The sequence below is a fragment of the Rissa tridactyla genome, chromosome 5 (genome assembly GCF_028500815.1).
Source record: "Rissa tridactyla isolate bRisTri1 chromosome 5, bRisTri1.patW.cur.20221130, whole genome shotgun sequence".
Lineage (NCBI taxonomy): Eukaryota > Metazoa > Chordata > Aves > Charadriiformes > Laridae > Rissa > Rissa tridactyla.
This window is the reverse complement of record NC_071470.1, coordinates 13,466,056-13,488,797: the sequence shown is the minus strand read 5'-3', so window position 1 is coordinate 13,488,797 and position 22,742 is coordinate 13,466,056. Positions and strand designations below refer to the sequence as shown.

The 22,742-nt window shown below is 40.9% G+C and overlaps 1 protein-coding gene across 2 annotated transcripts in view; it reads left to right on the top strand.

The window, feature by feature from the left end:
- Positions 1–22,742, top strand: part of GABRB1 (gamma-aminobutyric acid type A receptor subunit beta1) — a 135,923-nt gene that overhangs the window by 63,419 nt on the left and 49,762 nt on the right. For both annotated transcript variants that reach the window (XM_054204073.1, XM_054204074.1), the window contains one exon: positions 7,633–7,853. In XM_054204073.1, coding sequence (XP_054060048.1) covers positions 7,633–7,853 — 221 coding nt within the window. The remainder of the gene's footprint in view (positions 1–7,632; positions 7,854–22,742) is intronic.

The following is a 22,742-nucleotide window of genomic DNA, read 5'->3' as shown; positions in this document are numbered from 1 at the left end:
GTGCCGCATCCTTCCAACATATCTTTTTCTTCATTTGCTTTACTTCTCACGCCACGTTCCATCTTGCAGACCCTCAGAGCTGATCTGTGCCCACCTCATTAGGATTCAGCCCTCCAGTCAGTAAGGAGCCCTCTCCACGTAGTCCACACAAGAACCTGCCAAGTACAATTTCCTCCCAAATGCCCAGTATCACTCCTGCATGCTGGTGCTTCCAGTCCAAGCTGTGTGAAATGTTTTGTAGCGTAAGTTAAAGCTTGAAACTTCTTTTCCTTGGAGCGCATGGAGGGGCAGAATCACCTCCCTTGACCTGCTGGCCACATATCTGTAAGCCTGCTTTACCTGCTACCTTACTTTCCTGTTAAGTTTAGCCAAGTCCACTCCTAATCAAAGCAACTCATATTAGTATTTAGTATATCATCTCTTTTCTTTCTATACAAAGAACAAGTAGCACATTCAGGCCTCCCAGGTTAGCAAAGCTCAAATAAGAGACAAAAAGCAGAGGGCAAGGCAATGGGATATTGATCCAAAGTACAGAAGTCCTTACTCCTCTTCTCCCCAAGAGGCAAAGTAGAAGACACAAGATAAAATCGGGAATTTACCCTCTTCTATGTTAAATAATGCCAAGCCATTGGAATACAACCATCCCAACGACCCATTTAAATGCCAGAAGCAGTAATAAATACTTCTGCTAAGTACTATTACTAAAACACTGAACCAAATGCAACAAAATACATAGTCTGCTGTTGTAACTGGGTGTATTGGGCTTGCATGGCCAGGTTTTGGTAGCAGGGGACGTAGAGGGGTGGCCTCTGTGAGAAGCTACTAGAAGCTTCCCCTATAGAGCCAATACCAGCTGGCTCCAAGATGGACCTGCCACTGGCCAAGGCATCCACAATGGTGCTAGCACCTCTGGGATAACATAATCAAAAAAGGAGGAAAAACCTGCGCAACAGCAACCAGGAGAGGGGAATGAGAGAAGCAACTCCACAGGCAGCCAAGTCAGTGAAGAAGGGGAGGAGGTGCTCCAGGTGCCAGAGCAGAGATTCCCCTGCAGCCCGTGGTGAAGACCATGGTGAGGCAGGCTGTCCCTCTGCAACCCATGAAGGTCCACGGTGGAGCAGATGTCCACCTGCAGCCCATGGAGAAACCCACACCAGAGCAGGTGGATGCCTGAAGGAGGCTATGACCCCATGGGAAGCCTGCGCTGGAGCAGGCTCCTGGCAGGACCTGTGGCCCTGTGGAAAAAGGAGCCCACAGTGAAGCAGGTTTGCTGGCAGGACCTGTGACCCCATGGGGGACCCACGCTGGAGCAGTCTGTTCCCAAAGGACTGCAGCCCATGGAAGGGACCCACACTGGAGCAGGTCATGAAGAACTGCCGCCCCTGGGAAGGACCCACGTTGAAGAAGTTCATGGAGAACTGTCTCCCATGGGAGGGATCCCATGCTGGAGCAGGGGAAGAGTGTGAGGAGTTCTCCCCATGAGGAGAAAGAAGCAGCAGAGAGAACCTGTGGTGGACTAACAGCAATCCCCATTCCCCATCCCCCTGCGCCACTCAGCAGGGGGTGGCAGAGAAAATTGGGAGTGAAGTTGAGCCCAGAAAGAAGGGAGATGTGTGGGGAAGGTGTTTTAAGATTTAGTTTTTATTACTCATTACCCTACTCTAACTTCTAATTGGCAATAAATTAAATTCATTTCCCTAGTCGAGTCTGTTTTGCCCATGACAGTAATTGCCAATTGATCTCCCTGTCTTTATCCCCACCCACGAGCCTTTTGTGATATTTCCTCTCCTCTGTCCAGCTGAGGAGGGGAGTGATAGAGCAGCTTCGCTGGGTACCTGGCATCCAGCCAAGGTCAACCCACCACACAGAAGAAATGTTTTGCCTTTCGGTTTGCTTTTTGAGTAATGATTGAAGACATTGGAGGTCATTCCAATCCCGCTGCAGTTAAGGGGACTTCCGCCTTGACTGCAAAGAGTAATATTGGATCCCAATACAGTAATGATGAGCGCCTTCATTTCCAACGTGCTGCTCCTATAATGAGTCTAATCTTGTTCCTGGCTGTGCTTTGAGCAATAAAGAGCACCATTATTACAGCTATGCGGACTCCTGCCAGATCTCTGCTTCTTTCTGTAAGACACAACTGTGATGCCACGTACTTAATTTAATTGTGAGGTTATAAATGCCAACAAGGTTTATGAAACGTTTCTCTGGGTAATTATCGGCACATTTGAAAAAAAACAAAAATGCCAGGCACTTCACTAGAAACTAGAGCTACCAATTGGTTCAAACAAAATAACAATACCTTGCACACCGTTTTCCTCCTACAGAAGTCTCACATCTACAAATGATTTGCAATTTTCTGAAAACGTGATTTCTGCAAAACCGAAACTCACTGTGGCAAAATTCTGATCCTGTGAAAAAAAACAAACACCTTCTCTCAGGAAAATAGAAGGATTTTATTTATAGTCCTGGAGTCAATGGAGCTTCCCATCTTGTTTCCCCTGACAGAAGTCTAGCTCACAAGAACCACAGCCTCCTGTGAGCCAGGCCAGTGCACTGAATAATTTGAGTACATGCTGCTTCCCCCTCCCAATGCTGCATTGGGCGGAAGAGGGGAGCTGGGTAATATATGCTGCATCAGTCCTCATTGAAAACAAAACCAAAAGGAACACTGAACTATGTCCTTAGAAAGGATAGCAGGGTAGGTTTCGGCTGGACATTAGGAAAGAATTCTTCACAGAAAGAGTGGTCAGACACTGGAATAGGCTGCCCAGGGAGGTGGTGGAGTCACCATCCCTGGATGTGTTTAAGAGTCGTTTAGATGCGGTGTTAAGGGATATGGTGTAAGGGAGACCTTTGTAGATGGAGTTGATGGTTGGACTCGATGATCCCAAGGGTCTTTTCCACCCTAAATGATTCTATGATTCTAAAGGAAGGCAAATACAATTGATCCACTAGCGTGCACATCCCTAACTCCCTGGCTTCCTTGCTTGGCTGGACTGCAGACTTAATAAAGAGACGTAGCTGCCCTGACGTTTTTAGAGAAGAGCATGAGTAGAATCAGTATTTTCTTCCTCCATAATTTGGGTTAAAATATTTTTCCCTAACTTATGTGCCGTTTCTGGAATTGAGCACTAGGTATATATGGGAAATCATACAGGATTTTAAAATAAATAATAAAAAAAAAAAACACCAACCCCACACCACAAAAAAAACCACATCACACCATTTGCATTCCCTTATCTTAAACAACTCCTTTGCAGGTGAGGGTGTAGGTCTTCCCTAGGAGCTCCAAGACAAGACAGCTAACTGTTGCTAAACAAATGCTAACAGCTTCTTCTGATGTATTAGCAAGCTTACAACATATGAATGATTATGCCTTTTTTCCAATTCACAAATTCAGCACTTAACCTTTGTCTCAAAACTCTGCCCTTCCCATTCTTGTTGGTATCAGATAAACACAGAAAATAGTCTTCTCCAGTTAATAACAGCTTGCAGTCACAGCAGATTTTACTTATATTGCTGTTCTACATTTATGGCCTTATTGCAGTCAATATTAGTATTCTGATCATCGCTTCATATTTAATTTGGAATTGCAATTTCAGTTATGTTTGTCTTGATTAAGTTACACTATATTTGAATTGCATTGCTTCTCATTTTCTGTGATGCTGCCAGGTATTTAATTATTGGATGGTTCCCGAGAATATCATTTAAATGTAAGATCATTTGAGTGTACAAGTATGCATCCCCCAACTATCAATATACACTGTTATCTATTAAAAGTATGACACAGATGCATTTCATGTATTTGTTTTGCTGCACAGTGCCTTCGTATGCAAATTCATCTGGAGATTTAACATTTGATATTGAATTGACCGAGAACGCCTAAATAGTCACAAAATATTCTTCCATTTACTAACTTTTGCTAAGAACTGCATCCATATTTTTAATTTTTAGCTGGTAAGAATTTTGGTGGGTGCTTTGATATTCGGTTATTACTTAAACATATCACAATGTGCTAAGCTCTTTTTCATTACATGAAACACATGTAGAAAAAGAAAAAACAAACTCAAAAGGTGTTTTAGATCACAAAGCTGAACACTACTAGTTAAAAGAATCCGTATTTTCCCCTTAAAACATACATGTTTGGAATCTGTGAAAGATGAAGCAACTGCCAGTAGAGCAGACACGTAAGCTCATCTTTTACTCCACCAGAGTCCCTAATTCAAGTGCTGAGCATGGTGAAGGAGCAGTTCTTTGTCTCCCAGACGGTTAGATTATAACATAACAATGTACTCCACGTTATATTCTGCTGTGCTGAACTGGTGAAGCACACCATGGAAATTACCAGCACGTTCAAATTACCCAGCTATTTTAGTGCGTCTCTACCGGTTTCAGAGAGCTACAGAGGTTTCTCGGGAAGGAAAAGTTCCATTATTGCCCTTACATCATCTATGCATGTTGCACAAAAAAAGATTAGGGAACCAAAAAAATAGAAATAAAAAGTAAATTTAGTATCATATGAAAACTCTCCAGTCTATTACTTACTGGAATTTTTCTTTTAACTTCAAGCACAATATGGATCAGTGATCCGTCCATTTTCTTTACCACAAAAAATGTATATTACCCAAGCAAACTGTGATGCTTGGTGCCAATATTTATTTATGAGGCTGCTTAAATTCAGATTAAGAAATAATTTGCCATTTTGAGTAAAATAGGCTAGTTTCTCTTACTTTTTCACAGAATCTGTCTTACCTAGGACAAGCATGTAAGTATTTGTCTTAGTTACTTAATGCACCTTATTAAAATAACGTTTAATATGCAGATTGACTTACATGTTTACTAATATATGTATACACACGTCTATACATGCTCACTTACTCATTGCCAGTTTGATACAAAGAAATAAGAAATTCCCATAATTACTAAGGAAGGAAGAAAAAAAAATAATCTATCTCATTCTAACAAATCAGCATTCATCACGTTAAAAAATTAATAATAAAAAAAATAATCAATACACATCAAGAGAACTTTATCACTGGTGCTTAGACATTTACCACTAGGAAGGTTGACAGTGCCCTGGGAAAGCAGGGACACGCTTGTGGAAAGCACAGACAGCTCAATTAAGTCTACTGAAATATCGTGATTTTTTGTCAGCATTACAGCTTTTTCTTTTATTATAGGAAGTACAGTTAGGCAAAAAAATATTCAGTGTGCTTCTAAAAAAAAAAAAAAGATTTTTTTTAAATCATTTAAAAGAACAGTTATCTACAGAAACAGATTCTCTTTTTTAATTTTACATTGGGCCCTGCTTTTTTAACTCATGATTAGAAATTCTTAAATACAAAAGTCAAACATAGTCTGATTTATTTTCCTATCTAGACTGATGCTTGAGATCTTGGGAAGCTGTCATAAAAAGCTAAAAAAAAAATTCTGCAACCAGTCACCACTATAGATATGAAAGAATCAGAAATTATTCATACACTCTGGATCTTGCAACCAAAAAATCCCCAGCAAATTTTACAGTGTTGAAGGCAAGTAGTCATTAAATTCTCACTTCACTCACACCACTGTAAAATAAAAACAAAAAAAAATACAAAAACCTCCAAGATGTGGCTAGCCATATGGTTTGCTAGCATTTCATTCTTCACTGATGAAATATGAGAAAGGTAAGGCTATGTTGCATTTTAAAAAAAATAGAGAATGTATAACTGTATAATTTGGTTTATTATAGCTCAGAAAATAATTTGCTTTTCATTAAATTAACCTGGACTTATGCTTTTTAAAGTAAGCAGTTAGAGCAACAGGGACTCTCAAAACCACGACATATGACTCTTCATTTTCTTCATTAAAATATTCAATGAGTAACACCCCCACGTTCTGGGGAATGGAAAAAATAGATCATTCTTTCTGAGTTAAGAAACACTGAGATTCCTTTAGGATGAAGCTCAGATTTTTTTCTCCCCATTAACATTGGCTTGCCATGTATTTCTACATAGCATAGCGCAGTTGCAGGGCAGAGGATCACTCTCTCGACTGTAGTGTTACCAACAGCAGCATTCTGTATGTAGCACAGCTGGATGAAATAAAATTTCTAAAGCAGACTGTGATGCTAAAAATAGCGACTCATTTTCTTCTAGTAGCCATAGCCACAAGATAGAATTTTAATTTATTTTTTTTTTCACTTAATCACATCCTTTAAGATCTCTTGTAGCTTCTCCTGGCTATTCGTCTCTCTTGGTTAAGCTTTGAGAACCATCACCTAGGCAGCACTCTCAACTGTTACCTATGAAATCCTTGCAAATCGGTGCTCAGAATGGATGCAATCATCCTATTGCGCACAACCACTGATCACCAAATCATGACATTTCCTCCATACAAAACAACTACTACTAGCCCAGGGCAAGCAAGAACAGTATTTTCATTAACTTCTTTTACTGATAAGTCTGTAGTTTATAGCTCTGCTAAATGCAACATTTCAGGCAGAAAGGCTTCTTGAAAGGTAACAGCTCTGCTTTGATTTCATGGCAATGATACAGTTTTAAGAAGCGACTGAAGATGAAGTGAGCAAATCACAGCAGACAGCTTTTATGCTCTCTGTTTCTTCAAAAATTACAGTCCAGGCTAGGACTTGTGAAAATGACAGAACTAAAGCTTTCCCTCACATAAAAGAAAATCTTACCCCTGACCATTTTTTCAATAATATCTATAATTTTGCTGCACTTCTGCGATAAAAATGTGTCACAAAATGGCCTGCCACCTGAAAAGGGGCCTGGGGGAGGAGATGAGGAAGAGAAAACTAATAGTCCACATAGTGTCGTTCCAGTCATCTTTTAAGAACTCTACCGGATACAAAGTACATGGTCTTTTCCACTTTTAAAATTTGACTGCCTTTAAAATCACCAAATTCTCAGAGACAGGTAAGAGAGAGTAAATCAGACCAGAAGCCATCTAGAACAATTTCTTTTCAGACTAAGTGAAAGCTGAAGGACTGCATAAATGGCGTTTCAACTAAGGTACAATGTGACAGTCAAGAGACGATGTTCATTTTCTATGCTGTAATATTTGATTCCCCAGGCTGAGCTGAGACGTGCCCAGCTATCTAAGGTCACTGCATCTGGGAAATTCATCAGACAGAATGAGAAGTTGTCCATTATACGTTCTGAGGCCATATTTGCTCTTTCCTAGGAGGTCTAGGGATTTTTTAGATTGTGGGGGAATAATCTTTTGGGGCAAAGACAGGGAATATCAAAAGAGCATCCTCAACAGTACACAATGCTGTTTGGCTGAGGTCAGCTAAACCCTGCTTTTTTCACAATAAAGAAAACCTGTCAAAAACCACACAAGTGTGAGCCACAGGCTGGAGACCCAAATGCACTTTGTATTCTCTCTCTCCTGGGGGGGTTTTGAAACCCGTGACTGGTGGTGGTCACTGCCATTGGCAAGTAGTGTGAAATTCGACATTAACACGAACAGGCCAAGACTTATGATCATGGTTAATGACAATGTCTTAAGGATCCTTAAACTTCCTATTGCTATTGATACTCAGTTACTGAGAGTTATCTAAAGATAAACTTCTGTTAAGTTAATCAGTATGCAAAATACAAAAATGTCGTCTTATTACTTCCCTAGGACTACACCCTGACCATGTACTTCCAGCAGTCCTGGCGGGATAAAAGGCTCTCTTATTCTGGAATACCTTTGAACCTAACTCTGGACAACAGGGTGGCTGACCAGCTCTGGGTGCCGGACACGTATTTCCAAAACGACAAGAAGTCATTTGTCCATGGGGTGACGGTGAAAAACCGAATGATTCGACTCCATCCAGATGGGACAGTCCTTTATGGCCTACGGTACGTTGGGTTTTTTAATTGGATATATAGCTGTCCTGGCAGAACGCCAGGTGAGATTGGTAAGTGCAGGTAGTACCAACGCTGCTTTCCTCTCCATTTTCTTGGTTTCTCAGTGCAGCTTTATGAGTCAGCATATACTCCATCTAGACCACCACAATACAGCCAAGTATTTTCCACAAGGCATCAAAACTACCTTAAAAGTTATAACCATAACTAACAAAGCCTAACACCTCTGTGTCTTTCAGCTCTTCTGAGCATATTAACATTACTGATGAGTTCTTATTATGGTTCTCACCTAATAATCAATCACAGCTTAGATAAACACTTCCCTCCTCCTCAAGTTTCTCCAGCAGTTCTTTAGGACAATGTAAAATATAAACTTGGAGTCATCTGAAGAAATGCGACCAGCATTTGGTAGGGAATAAAAAGAGAACATTTGTAAATTTACATGAATTATTTAAGGATTATACATACATCTGAGTATGTCTGTATACCTTTAACCTGCCTTGGTTTATCGCTGCCTCTTCACACCACAACTGCTTCTTCCTAGAGTGCAACCTATATTCCCACCTGTAGATAAAAATATATTCTAAAATCTGAACAGACACACTGTAATAAGGCACACAAGTGAAAAATTAAAACTAAACCAAGTTATTTGTTATGTTGAGATTGCTGCAGAGCCTGAGTAGGCTTTGCATTATTTTTGCTTTAAAAACAACACACACACACAAAAAAAAAACACCACCAAACTATTGCCTGCTTGAAACAACCTTTGATCGCCGTTATCATTCAACAGTGAAAATAACATCCGGAAAACATAAAGCTTAAAGCATACTTCAGTTAATCAGAAAAAAAAAAAGCCATAAAGCATAAAACCTAGCTGAAATACCTCAAAATTGTACCTAAGATAGGACTGGGGAAAAAAAAAACCAAACTGCTTCAGCAATTCAAAATGAAAATAATATTTGGGGAAACAACCTCTTAGCTTATAAAAACTTAACCTTTTAAAAGAAAACACTACTCATGCACTCAGAGAAAGCCTTCCAACCCATCAATTGAAGCTTCACAAGAAACAAAAAAATAATTTAAAAATTATTATTTTGGTTCATCATAAGTTTTCTTTTGAACTTGTCAGATTTGCAGGCAGTGCATCAGTCGCTACTAACGACAACACAGGCACTTTGATACAGCCAGATCTGTTCTGGTACAGAAAAACTGCCACTTCAGTTGTGAACGAGAAAACAAGGAACCCATGAGGAAATAGTGATAGACTACAGGCTGTCGTTATTGCCTGCTAAACGGAGCATTTGAAAAATACATCTCTCCCATTGCATTCAGACCTCCTGCAGTTCTTTTCAATCAAACTGACTCCTGAAAAATCCGTGTAGCAGGGCAGTTATCATCAGAGGACTTTTCGGCCTGAGAACTTTTCAAAACATTTCTTTTTTTGATTTTTAAGGCCAGGAACTAAATTTATGTACATTCCAGGATTTGCACAGTGGCAAGAACGTGCATTAGAGCCAAGTAGTCCCTCACAGGCAGTTGTATACAGGTTGTATACAATATAAACTGCACCTAGAAACGTATGCCATGCACGTACTTCCACACGCATGCCATACGTCTGGTATCAATACCTGTCTTCAGCAGAAATAGGAAAAGAAGCTGTGACATCTGGTCAACCTGCTGCAAGTGCTCTCACGTGCTTCATCCACCAGCCTGGCCGAGGAGCTGTGACCTTGCCTGAACATAAGGCCTGTGCTCCTCCCCTCAGAGGTGCTCAGGCAGACCCCCAGCGCAACAGCAGAGATGGTCACCTTCACACAACGAGGTTGCTGGCTCATATGATTAAATACCCGTCAACATTGGATTGGGGAATTGGAATTAGGCAGAAGCTCTGAACTGTGCAGCAGCAGCTCCGCCACTTAATACCCCATCCAATACCTCCAATACCACTGCTCTCAGTAGGACAACCAAACGGAAGCAAAAAACCAAATAAACAGGAAAAAAAAGCTGCACTAATATGAAGGGCAACCTATATTCCACACACTGGGCGATTCCCTTCTCCCTCATCCCTGACTCATGCCCTTAACACACGCTGGCAGAGGGGTAACCTGGGTCTCTCCCAGGTTTCTGGGCTCCCCCACCTTCTCACCCCAGAGAAGGCAGCAGGGGCTCAGGGTGCAGCAGGACCAGGCATTGCCAGATGTCCCTATATCCACCAACAGCATTGTCATCACCAACCACACGCAGAAAGAGATGCTCAGCTGTCGGGTCTTTTTCGCAGCTCAAGCTGATGTGCCATGTTTCCTCCAAGGACGAGGCAGCTACTTAGACATATGTGGTGAGCAGATTTGGGTCTGCCAGCTGCCAGCGAAAACACGTGTAATGTCCCCATCCCACAAGAAAGATCTGATCCAAGACAGAGAAAACAAACGAGCAGAAGAAAGAATGAAGTTAAGAGACACTGAAACGGGTTTCACACAACAGATGGCAATTACCGCACTGTTTGCATCTATTAGCGGTCAGTCTTCTCATGGTAATAAATACGCTTCTGTCAGCCTATCGATTACCTTTAGATCACACAAACCAATTTCTTCATACAGCAGATGACACATGCCTCATAAGAAATAAAACAAGAGAGAATGTTGCAGAAGATGTTCTTAGGTAAAATTCAACATCGCTTGTTAGAAAATTGAGCACAGCTCCAATCTTAGTCTCACAGGTAGAGAAGAAACTTTGCAACCTATTATCTCGCATCTAACTTCTACGCAGTAGAGTGTGTGAAGACGATATCACCAAACCTCTCCCAGAGAAGCTGTGACCTGGGAGTTTTACTTTCATTACAGAAGATGGAGCATTGGCCTGGCGTGACTTGAACAAGACAGACAACACCAATTACACTGCAGACCAGGGTCTGAGCTCCCAGCAAATTAGGCAGGGCATTAAACCATCTCTCAAGGATGATTAAAATGCTTGCTTTCCCCCAATGCCTCTTATTCCCCACACAAATTTCCTATTTTCAGTCCAGAGTTAAATGTTTCTTTGCGGCCTCAGATATGAAATTTTACTGGCTTCCTTAAACAGGAATTGGAACAATCAAAAGAGCTCTAAATAACCTGCTTTACTCGCATCCATGTACTCGGCAGTTTGGCACTGATGCAATGTTCAGTCTCAACAGAGTTGAGGAAAAATAAAACAAGGTCTGGCTTTACAGATGAATAAACAAGGGAAATATGCACCGAACGCACTGGACTGGTTTTAGATCATATAGCAAGGGATTATCACTTCAGTGTGTCTCCATTATAGTATTATTTCTATGATGAAACAAACAGTCCCTTTAGCTATTTTTTCCAATAACTTTCCGCTGCTATATCCCCACAGTTTAAAGAACAATGTGTGCACATAAACTTGTACGGACACAAAATACTCCTAAACCTTCCGCCCTCTAAAATTGTGCATTGTTGCTATGTCTCTTACTGCAAATGCTACTTCTGTTAATTACTCACAGTAGTGAATAATGCATACCATTGCTAACCCAATAACTCTTTCATCCTACTGCCCAAGCAAGTAAACACACATAAATATATTTAACTCCACGTTAATACTGCCACTGAATGCCATTTCAAATATACCAGGGGTGCTGAGTGTCACTGTTAAGTATTATGTACCTGAAGTGCATGATTCTTCAGTTTCTATCAAGTACTCCCACCGGCAGCTATTATTACTTTCGGTGGTGTAGCCACCTGCTTCTGAAGAGAAAGAAAAAAAATCCCTGTGAGTCAATGTGCAAACCTGCAGCACTGTGAGGCTCACGTCTGAGACGGCTCTAGCCTGTACCCAGTACAGCTGGTAAAATACTGGATTCTTTTTTTTTTTTTTTTTCCCATTTTTAATAGGTCATCGGGTCCCATTAGCTATAACCCTTTTGGCACTAGCAGTATCCCTCATTACTTTTATTGCCCTTTCAGGCAAGATTCTCTAGAAATCTCTCCCCAAGCTCTCCATTCTCGAGCCACCACATGCTGTTATCTCCTTTGTTTGCCCTTTCTCTCCCTTTCCCGGGTAAGATCGAGGTGTAGTCTGCCTTTAAGATATTTAAGGAAACATTACTAATTTATTGTACTGAATTCCATATTCAAATTCTTATGTCATCATGTCAAGAATGGAAGTCTGATTTAAATCGTCCTTTCCTAGTATTTTTATGCCACCTCTTAATTCTTCTCAGCATTTCATTAGCAGAACAATGACATCTTATTGCTCCCAAGACATCTGTTCTCTTATCATGACGTTGCCTCAAAACAAGCATCAGCAGAATTTCGTCTGGTGTGGTGAAAGAAGCGTATCTTTCCAAAATATTCGTTGTCAAGAAGTGCAGCATACCTTCAGCGATACCTTTACACAGATTTCCCTCCCTTCGGATGTTCAGACACAAACCCATCTTTCGTTAGAGCAGGTCTTTATTTCAAGGCAGGGGAACTGAGCATATTGCGACAAGTATGTGGAGGTCTGGCTTGGACCACCGACAACCTTTGGTTTTAGTGAGACCATGCATTTTTATACAGCAGCAGCAGGGGATGCCCCTTGGCCAGGCACCGTTACAGCTGCAGCAGGGCAGGGCAGAAGGATGATCTTTGCCTTCAATGTAAGGACTTATTTCACCACTTCTTGCACAAATAAGGCCATCTGTGAAGTAAACGCTGTCAGACACATCCATCTACCTCCCCCCAGTTCACAAATGTGAATTGACCCACGTAACGTTGGATTTACTAACAACTTATTCATGCAATATCCATGGAAGCCCATCCAGCATATCCTAAAGGTTGAGTGCAAGAAAAGCTCTATTTAAATGCAGAATGCTTTGGTTTTAAATACAATCTTTAAAGTAAAACCGAGTGTAAATTTCCCTTCTTGACTGTCTCTATTTTGGTGATATATCTGAGAGTGTTGCTAAAGAAACTTGCTAGCCAGGATTTCATCTTTTAGTACAGTGAAATTTCACTGCTTTGTGGATCGGTATTGTATTGCCATGATTTGGGGCTAAGGAGTTCTGTTTTTTCTCCGCACACCTTCATGGATTTTATTAAAGAGTCGGTTATTGGGTCCTTTTGAGGACATCCCATCATAACAACAAGCAGCCTACTTATGCTGGTACTCAATAGATTGTCCTCACCTGTGTTACTGAACAGCCGCAGCCAAAAAAGAGACTGCAGTCATTCTAAATGATAAAAACTGCTGTCATCTAACTGAAAAGCTACTTTTTATTTCACTCTACAGAAAAATGCAGAACAACTTATAAGGCATTTTTTTATCAGGTGATAGAGTAGTTTTGAAAATGATACAAACAGCTATTTCTTCCATGTATCAATGCCAAAAGATTTAGCACCAGGCATCTTTTAAAAAGAGTGTTATGCTGGAATAAAGAATCCAAGGAAGAGCAAAACATTAGATCACAGCTGACACAGGAAACTTTACTTTCTCCTACTTAGAGCTTTCATATGTGGTTACCTGGTATTAAAGTTCACAAGAACCAATTGGGACTTCTTTTATATTTTTGAAATCTGAACATATACAGGAACTTTGCAAAAATAAGTCAATCAAAGATTTATCATTTCTTCCACCTCCCAAAATTTTTCCATCTCCGAGGGTCAGTTTTCAGTTTTCACAGGCAAATTAATGTATTCCTCAATGTAGAGCTATTAGGAAGGGGTTGGGGCGAGGGGGGCAGTTCACATGTGCCTTGAGGATGCCGGTTCAGGCTGCCACAGGTCATGCTGGACCTGCTGCAAACTTTCTTCCAACAGACTACAACGAGCAAACGTGCCTGATGGGCAGCCAGCATGGCCCCTAATCGCAGGAGATGCACTGCTAGGAGCATTTATTTAACTCAGAAGGAAAAAAGGAGAGGAAGAGGACACAGCAGGTTGATCCTAAACAGATGGATTTTTCTCTTTGTCCCTCCCGCTGCTTGAAGACTGTTTGAATTGTCTGTGCTCCTCTGTCAAACCTACTGTCCTCTCCTCTGTCCATAACCCAGCCCTTGTGCATGGTGTGGCTGGTGTAAGGAGATGGGTGAGCAATGACCAGTCCCTAAACCCATGGGGAGAAAGCAGTTGGCACCAACAGTCCATGCATGGAGTACAGCTGCCGTTATTAACCAGGCTTCAGTAGCTGTAGGAGAAAGAGCTACTCCTTACCCTCGGCAGTGACCAGAGGGGAAAAAAGCACCGAAGTTCTCTTATGCTCTCTCATGCTTAGGCAAGGACTCCTCCAGCCTGCATGTTTATGAAGTCATGACAGAAAACATCTGTATTTGCCTGGGAGCTGCAGCACCACCAATATGTGATGTTGCCGTAAGCTAAAAATATATTTTCAGGATTGTTTTTATCACGTGCAAAACTGGTTAATTTGACACAGTCTGTTCTGGGTCACTGCAGTTAATTTGATAGAGATTGTAAACTGGTTTGTATAACACATTCTGAGGGGGAAAAAAACCCAAACGTATATATTATCTTTTCAATACAGCTACAGCCTACAATTTACTGCATGAAGCACGGTAGCACACAAGCAGGCACCGGCATACTAAAATATAGCTTATTTCTCACACAGACGCTGAGGGATGTGCTTGTCTAAATCCTGCCGAAAGCACGAGGAGGCAGTACAGGTGTAGCCTGTCTCATAGCTCTAGGCAAGAGTGGTGAAGGAGCGCCAGGGAACGAGACACTTCAGCATTACTCATTTTCAGTGAGCAAATCTAACTGAAGAACAGTTACGTGTTCTAGTTGAGGGAAAAAAAATGTGGAACAGAACAAGCGAATCCTGCAGAAATTGTATTTGCTCGCTTTGTTTTTAAGATGCAAAGAGAGATGTAATTATATTCAGACACCAAACAAAAAATAGCAAGAATAAAGTAACTGTAACCTAGCCCCACAACCAACCACTGTGTTACCCTAATTCAAATAAAAAGCACTTTTCGATTTTGGTTTTCTTAATGGTTGTCTCCTCCCCAGGCTGGGTGTCCCCTGCATCCCTCTAACTTGCCAGTAGCTGGCAACGCGGCAGGGGCAGCACAAAGCTCTGCTTCCCCACTGGGCCTGTCGCATTTCAGAAACATTTTTTCAGGTCCAGCCAGCCTTTTCTCCGGTTTAGGTGCTGAAATCCGCATTTACAACTCCCTGCCAGCTTAACTGCACTCTCCTCCCCAGGGGTGAGTGCTTCTCCCCAAACCTGCCGCCTCCAGCTGCTCCTAGCGCTCCTCGTGCCCAGCCTGCGGTTTCTTATCCCCCTACTTAATGTACAAAGATTGGAAAGGACGGAGTGCTACAGGATGATAAGGATGATAAATCAGTGGGGGACCAGCACATTTAGTCCATTCCCTGCATGACGCTTAATTCATCATTGTTTTACTTCTCCAGCATTTAGTTGGGCACTGGTGGGAAACTCTTACGTACCATGTTGCTCTATACCCATCCCTGGAGGCTGCTCTGCTCTTTACTGCTTAATGCCATGGCTGGAAATCAGAGAGACAACCTCAGTTCAGGCACCTCTTTGCTCTGGAGCGGTTAGATTTGTGACTTTTATGCTATGTCCATGTAATGCACACAGTGAAATGCAATCTCACTACTACTTTACTCACAAATTTGTTATATGTAATATAAGATACCAATCAACATAGGGTTTTGTTAATTTTTTAACACTGTTTGATGAAGAATACCTGAGACCAAGATCACTGTTAATAGTTTATAACTGAAATGACACAGGCCAAACCGATGAAATTTAAGACAAAAGTGAACACAGCCCTTAAAGCGTATGAGGCGTGATTTATATAAACCTTTACTACTGCAGGCAAAGCAGAAAACCTGTAACCGCTAATGGGCTTCTATGTGCAAACCAAAAATACCATTTCCCAAACACTGAGGTTTTATTCAGTGTCAAGCACAAAATGTAGCCCGCAGGCTTGGTAAAATTAAGTGGTAAATTGGTAGTTAATAAATAGGACAAATGGAAATAGAAGACTGAAAACTATAAGGGTCCCAGCAGGGTAGGAAGCCCCAGGCGTAACTGAGATACATCCTTGCTGTCTTCCTTTAGCACAAATGGCCTCACAAACAGCAAGGAGTCACCACTGGTCGCACCAATCCCAAAACCCCTCACCACCGAGAGCACATGGACGGAAACCCCTCCAGCAGCGCGCAAGGCAAATCTCACCACTCTGTTATCCCCAGTGAATAGCAGATGTGGCAAAAACATGCAGCTCTGTGGGGAGCGACTGTTCATAAACTCCAACCAAACCGTCAAATAAGTGTATGTGTTTGATTTGGAACAATTTCATCCAAATTAATTTTTATTACATTTTAATGTAGCATTTTTTTAACGTGAAAATAACCTGGGGAAGGTGGGGAAATACTTGAGATGGAATGAGTCCTATAGAGTATGTAAAAAAAAAAAACAAAAAAAACCAAAACACCAACAAAAGAACCACAAACCACAAATACTTAACACAGACTCAACGTTAAATATGTGAGCAGTGGCTCTTGTAATCAGTAGTTCAGTACATAAGCAATCTGGTGGAGCCACAACTGGCTTCACAGGCTTGAATTTAAACCCAAGCTTTAGATGCTGTAATTGATTGTGGCTATCAAGTACAGCACTTTGAAGAACTGAATTATAAGCATTTTGTAGAACTAAAGCCCACTAGGCTTTATTCAAAGACCACCTGATTCAAGCAGAGTCCAGATCAAACTCAGATTCCTGAAATTATGTCACCTATTTAAATACATTAATGTTGTTAAAATACTATTTAACCACATTGATACTATCCAAAGAGCAATTAAAAAATAATAAGACAACATTTAACAAATGTTTCGTTTTAAAGTTGAAGAGCACTGCAAAGTATGGATTACATATTTTCTATGTAATCATCTCTTGCTGTCTTGGAATAAATTGGTTTTGGATGATTTTCTTATCCTCTATTTTAGAGACTATGTTCTGCCTACTAAATCTGAGCAAGTCCTCCCTTTCTCTCACATCAGAAGGGCAAACGTCTTCCAATACTTTGGAATTATTACTCTGACACTGTCAACAGAATCTGCGTCAAAATTGCACTTATAAATATAATAGTCTTTTTTTTTTTTAACATTTATTTATTTTTAAAAGAACTGCATTCACAGCAAAGCTCATTTCTAGTGTGTGTAAATAATGCTATTACTTATAGTTGTCCCAAACACATTGGGAGACAGAAATTAAGTCAAAATAAATTTAATGGCAGAGATTAAGATTGAAGTACCTTTGATCAAGAAGAATTTGAAGTAAATTTATATACACTCTAAGAATCACTTCATTCAATAATAGCATAGGTAATTTTTTACAGGTAATTTTTTACGAGTATTTCTTTCTTTACTTGCTTTTAGGGGTTAGGTATCAGATGAGAAAAGAGCTTTTGTATATTTACCATCTCAGCTTTCTCCTCTCACAAGCTACAAAAGCTCACGCCTGATAACCTGTTAAGTGCACAGATATCTTATAACTGAGCAACCAGAAAGAAAATCCCCACAAGGTTTTCTCAAGTGAACCGTGTAACTCTTACTGTATCAGCGTGGGCAGTTGCAGCAGCACATATTTCATCTTCATACCCTGGACATAGAGGGTATCATCAGCAAGTTTGCAGATGACACGAAGCTAAGCGGGAGTGTTGATCTACATGAGGATAGGGAGGCTCTACAGAGAGACGTGGATAGATTGGACCGATGGGCCAACGCTAACGGAATGAGCTTCAACAAGGACAAGTGCCGGGTGCTGCACTTGGGCCACAACAACCCCACGCATCGCTACAGGCTTGGGGCAGTGTGGCTGGAGAGCTGCCTGGCAGAAAAGGACCTGGGGGTTCTGACTGACAAGTGGCTGAACATGAGCCAGCAGTGTGCCCAGGTGGCCAAGAGGGCCAATGGCACCCTGGCTTGTATTAGAAACAGTGTGGCCAGCAGAAGGAGGGAGGTGATTGTCCCCCTGTACTCAGCACTGGTGAGGCCACACCTTGAGTATTGTGTCCAGTTCTGGGCACCTCAATACCAGAGAGATATCGAGGTGCTGGAGCGAGTGCAGAGGAGGGCAACGAAGCTGGTGAAGGGCCTGGAGAATAAATCTTATGAGTAGCAATTGAAGGAGCTGGGACTGTTTAGCTTGAGGAAGAGGAGGATGAGGGGAGACCTCATCGCTCTCTACAACTACTTGAAAGGACACTGTAGAGAGGTTGGTGCTGGTCTCTTCTCACAGGTAATTAGCGATAGAACAAGAGGGAATGGGTTCAAGCTGCAGCAGGGTAGGTTTAGGCTGGACATTAGGAAAAAATTCTTCACAGAAAGAGTGGTCAGACACTGGAATAGGCTGCCCAGGAAGGTGGTGGAGTCACCATCCCTGGATGTGTTTAAGAGTCGTTTAGATGTGGTGTTAAGGGATATGGTGTAAGGGAGAACTTTGTAGAGTGGAGATGATGGTTGGACTCGATGATCCCAAGGGTCTTTTCCAACCTAAATGATTCTATGGAAGTTAGCACTTAAGTTTGCATAACTTTATAATATTTGCTTTTTCCCTGAAATAATAGATTTTGAATACATTTCTTGCTGCAGATACTTTGCAACACTGAACGGACATATACAGTTACACCACTTACTTGTATTTTTGAAAGAAAAAGGAAAAAGCTTTTCTAAAAACCACTGCAATTTCACTTACAGAGCTGGTATGTATTGTTAGCCGTACAGATTTTTTACTATATGTTTTTATATAATGCTGTCTAAAAGTACATAACAATAGAGATCTGTGCTGAATCCTAATATGCTAACATATGTTAGTAGTACATTGCATATAAACATACATTTGATACATACCACAGCATGTATGTTTTCCACATCTTGAAGTTCATTAAAAAGACATTTGCTAAAAACCAAATCCATTCCCCTCTAATAATAAAAAAAGGGGACAGTAATTAAAGTTGTACTTTGCTGCAGATTCCCAATTTGCATGCTATTCATTTCAAGCGTGCTGAAAACAATTATTATTTAAGGAGAAAACTTAAGTTCTTAGCTGCTCAAAACCAACCCCACTCTGATTTCATTTATATCGATCAGTGAAACCAGTGAAGCACCAGTTCAACCAAAATCAGAGGGGCGAGGAATGTGGGGTAAATCTGTACCTCTTCTAAGCAATAAAAGTATCAGGCAGGTAAATTAAGGTCCTAGGGGAGGCAGCAAATATTTTACCAGACCTGCACCAGATCGATGAATGCACAGAGATCCACAAGAGCGACAAGTCTTCGTTTAGGCATTCTCTCTAAGAGACAAGAGCCGTCCTAACAAACACTATCCTAAAGCTGCCTAAATCCTGAACAAGTGCCTGGGACAGCCCATTCGCTAACGACACACAAGGTGAAAATGGAAAATTAATAAAAGGTGCCACGTTGTGGGGGCTGCGGCTTCCCAGCGACATCCCCTTTGCTCACAAAGCTCGCAGCTGTCAGGCCATTCCTGCTCTGTGCTGCACCACCCAGAAGGTTGGCTTGTACCATGTCAAGAGTTTAAAGGTGTCAGCATTGAGAGCAACCCTGCCTCGATTAATTCACTAAGGCAATTAAACACAGCAGTTTTAAGTAATTTTAACACAGATTAAGAACTGTTTTTTAGAGTACCATGCTAAAATGCAAATAATCATGCATTAAAAAAAAAATAATGTTTTCAAGCAATATATTTTCTCCTTAACCTTCACTCTTCTACAAATATCTCCACTTAAAAGAAAAAGAGGATTAGCCTTTCTTCTCAAATATCATTGGCCTAATGTAGAAGTAGCTACAAGAGAATTTACAATCTAGAAAATGGCCAACCCTTGAGCAGAATAAAATGTAAAATGAATTACTCTATAAAATACAATAGTACATTCCTCTATTCGGCACTTTTGCTGTAGCATAAACATACATGGTCTCATAACTGCCAGGCCAAAATGTGCTCATTTTAGGAGGCAGAATGTGTGACAACTAGAATGTTTTAACTTATTAGGCCATTAATAAGGTGAGATTACCAAGTACTACTATAGCATTAGTAATAAATACTATCCCACCTTAAACTGCAAGTCTGACCTCTTTTTGTTAGACTGAGAAGTCAACCTGAGCAGACACGAGGAGGTAGGTACTGCAAATGCAATTTATGTAGCTTTGGATGACATATTTGATTGCGTTACAAATACAATTAGACATAAACTTTCAGGGAAAAATCTAGAAGTATCAGAAGTACTGGAGCTACTCGGAGTCTAAAGCAAGAGTCAAAAGCATGGACAAAGCAACTTGAAACTCACTCAGCAGTTAAACCTACAATAGGTACGTTTACATAGGAGTGACCTACCCTAGAGTCAGAGCTGACTGCAGACTATTTCTTGATCTCTGGGTACATCACCAGGCAGCAATATCAGCCTCAGCTCCTCCAGCCCAGGTACAGTGTTGTCTACACCTAGTGTGGCTGGTTTCACCTTAGCTGAGGTACCTGCTCACAAGCCAGAGTAACACAGCAGTCACGGCCACCAACCTCAGTACTATGGAATCATCTAGGTCAGAAGGGACCTTTAAGATCACCAAGTCCAACCATTAACCTAACACTGCCAAAGCCACCACTAAACCATGACCCTCGGCACCACATCTACCTGATTTTTAAATACCTCCAGGGATGGCGACTCCACCGCTTCCCTGGGCAGCCTGTTCCAATGCTTAATAACCCTTTCAGTGAAGAAATTTTTCCTAATATCCAATCTAAACCTCCCCTGGTGCAACTTGAGGCCATTTCCTCTTGTCCCATCTCCTGTTACTTGGGAGAAGAGACCGACCCCCACCTGGCTACACCCTCCTTTCAGGGAGCTGTAGAGAGCGATAAGGTCTCCCCTCAGCCTCCTTTTCTCCAGGCTGAACACCCCCAGCTCCCTCAGCTGCTCCTCATAAGGCTTGTGCTCCAGACCCCTCACCAGCTTCGTTGCCCCTCTCTGGACATGCTACCAACAACATGTTCCACTGACAGAAGGAATTGGCTCCAATTCTTGAAGTTCCATTAAAAAAACCCAAACAAATAGAACTCTCAAAACCAAAAAAAACCCCAAACCCTGAAACAACCAAACAAAACACATACACACAAACAAAAAAAACCACACACAGGTCCTTTCAGGCTAGTAAGAGGATATACTTTAGCTTCTCTTTGGAAAGAACAGCTAAAAGCAAAACAGAACCAGTACAAGTTATTTGTGCTAATTTTTTGCAAAACTGTGTATTTTCCACACATGAAAAGTGTCCAGTTCTTCACGTTCATGAAAAAAAAATGCCAAGGACCGATTTTTCAAAGCTGTGTGCCTAAAACAGGCTTGGTCCAACAAGACACCAATCATCTTCCAAAAAGATATATACACACAGACCCTCTTATATTACCACCATTTCTACAGATCGGACAGAAAAGTTTATCATCCAAGAAGATAAGTTACATGTAAAGGGTAAGCTGACATCTCCCATGCATCATGGCACAAGCAGAAGAAATCTGGGGGAGTTTAGACCCCTTGGCACTTCTCAGGCCTGGGAAATTTAACTATCTGATGCTCCGATGCGTGCTGCTGACATCTCTTTTAGCAGAGCCGCTCTAGCCACCTCACAAGGGACTGCAAATACAGCATTTTTCATAATCTTTAGATAGATGGATTTGTAAACCACGTAAGACAGTGTGATCAAGTGGTTATATTGGAAGCATAAATCTACTTCCATTCCTGTTCTCAATATATTTGTGTAAATGAAGAACCTGGAAAGTAAATCTGGGGTGGAAATCTTAGTATTTTTGGTTTTATTAGCTGAGGTGGGTTATCTCAAACTTGTTCTTAGGTTTGATGAGAAACCTTTTTACAAAGGAAAGGCTATATCTCTTAAGGCTATGTATTTTTTGGTAAAATGGGAGATAATACTTAAGAGTTTTTAACAGACCTAAGAGTTATCCAAGTAAATCACCTATATGTCACCAATGCTGTATTTATTAGTTTTAGTATGTTCTAACTGATCAAGGGAAAGAACAACGTTGCACTGATTTATTTTATTGGTAAGGATTTAGCTCAAATAATGTCTTAAACCATTTCCCATTATTTCCTTCTGTCAGAAAACATCTGTGGAACACACCTTTGGAGTCCAATAAAAAAAAAAACAAACAACCTCCATTTCTATTTTATTAGCTCATAAACTATGCTACAAGAGATATTTCAATATCTGAAGAAATTAATCTGAATAAATGCATTTCACGAACCTCTAGTCAGACATTTTGCAAGTGAAGGGAGGGGAGAGAAGAAAAAAATGTCAAATTATTTCCTAAGAATTATTCCACTGACCCCAACTGGCATCATTTGAAATACAGTTAGTTACCAGACTACTTGTCTTGTTACAAGGTCTCCAACTGTTGAGTCTTTGGCTGAAAGAAGTGAAACAGATATAAAATTAGCACTTCGGGGGGAGCGGGCAGGATTCTAGTATGATATATCACGTTTTCATTTTTTAAATTATTTTTTTACATGTGACTGATAATTGTGCTCAATAGAATTAATGCTGCCTCTTCTTCATATACAGAAGATATATATACAGAATATATATACAGAAGAAACAGAACATATATTCTGTTTGCAGAAAATTACTAAAATGTATAAGAATTCCAAACTCTGGGATTCTAGATGGTGTTAAGTCTAAATTGGCACAAGACATGTACCAGCCAGGTTTTTAAAAGATCTAAGGCAAAAATTTCAGCTATTCACCATCTACTTTTGGATCCACAGAACAGCAATTTCCCCTGAAACACTTTAAGATGAGCCAGAAGAGTTTAGCAACCAAAACCTTCCTTAGGT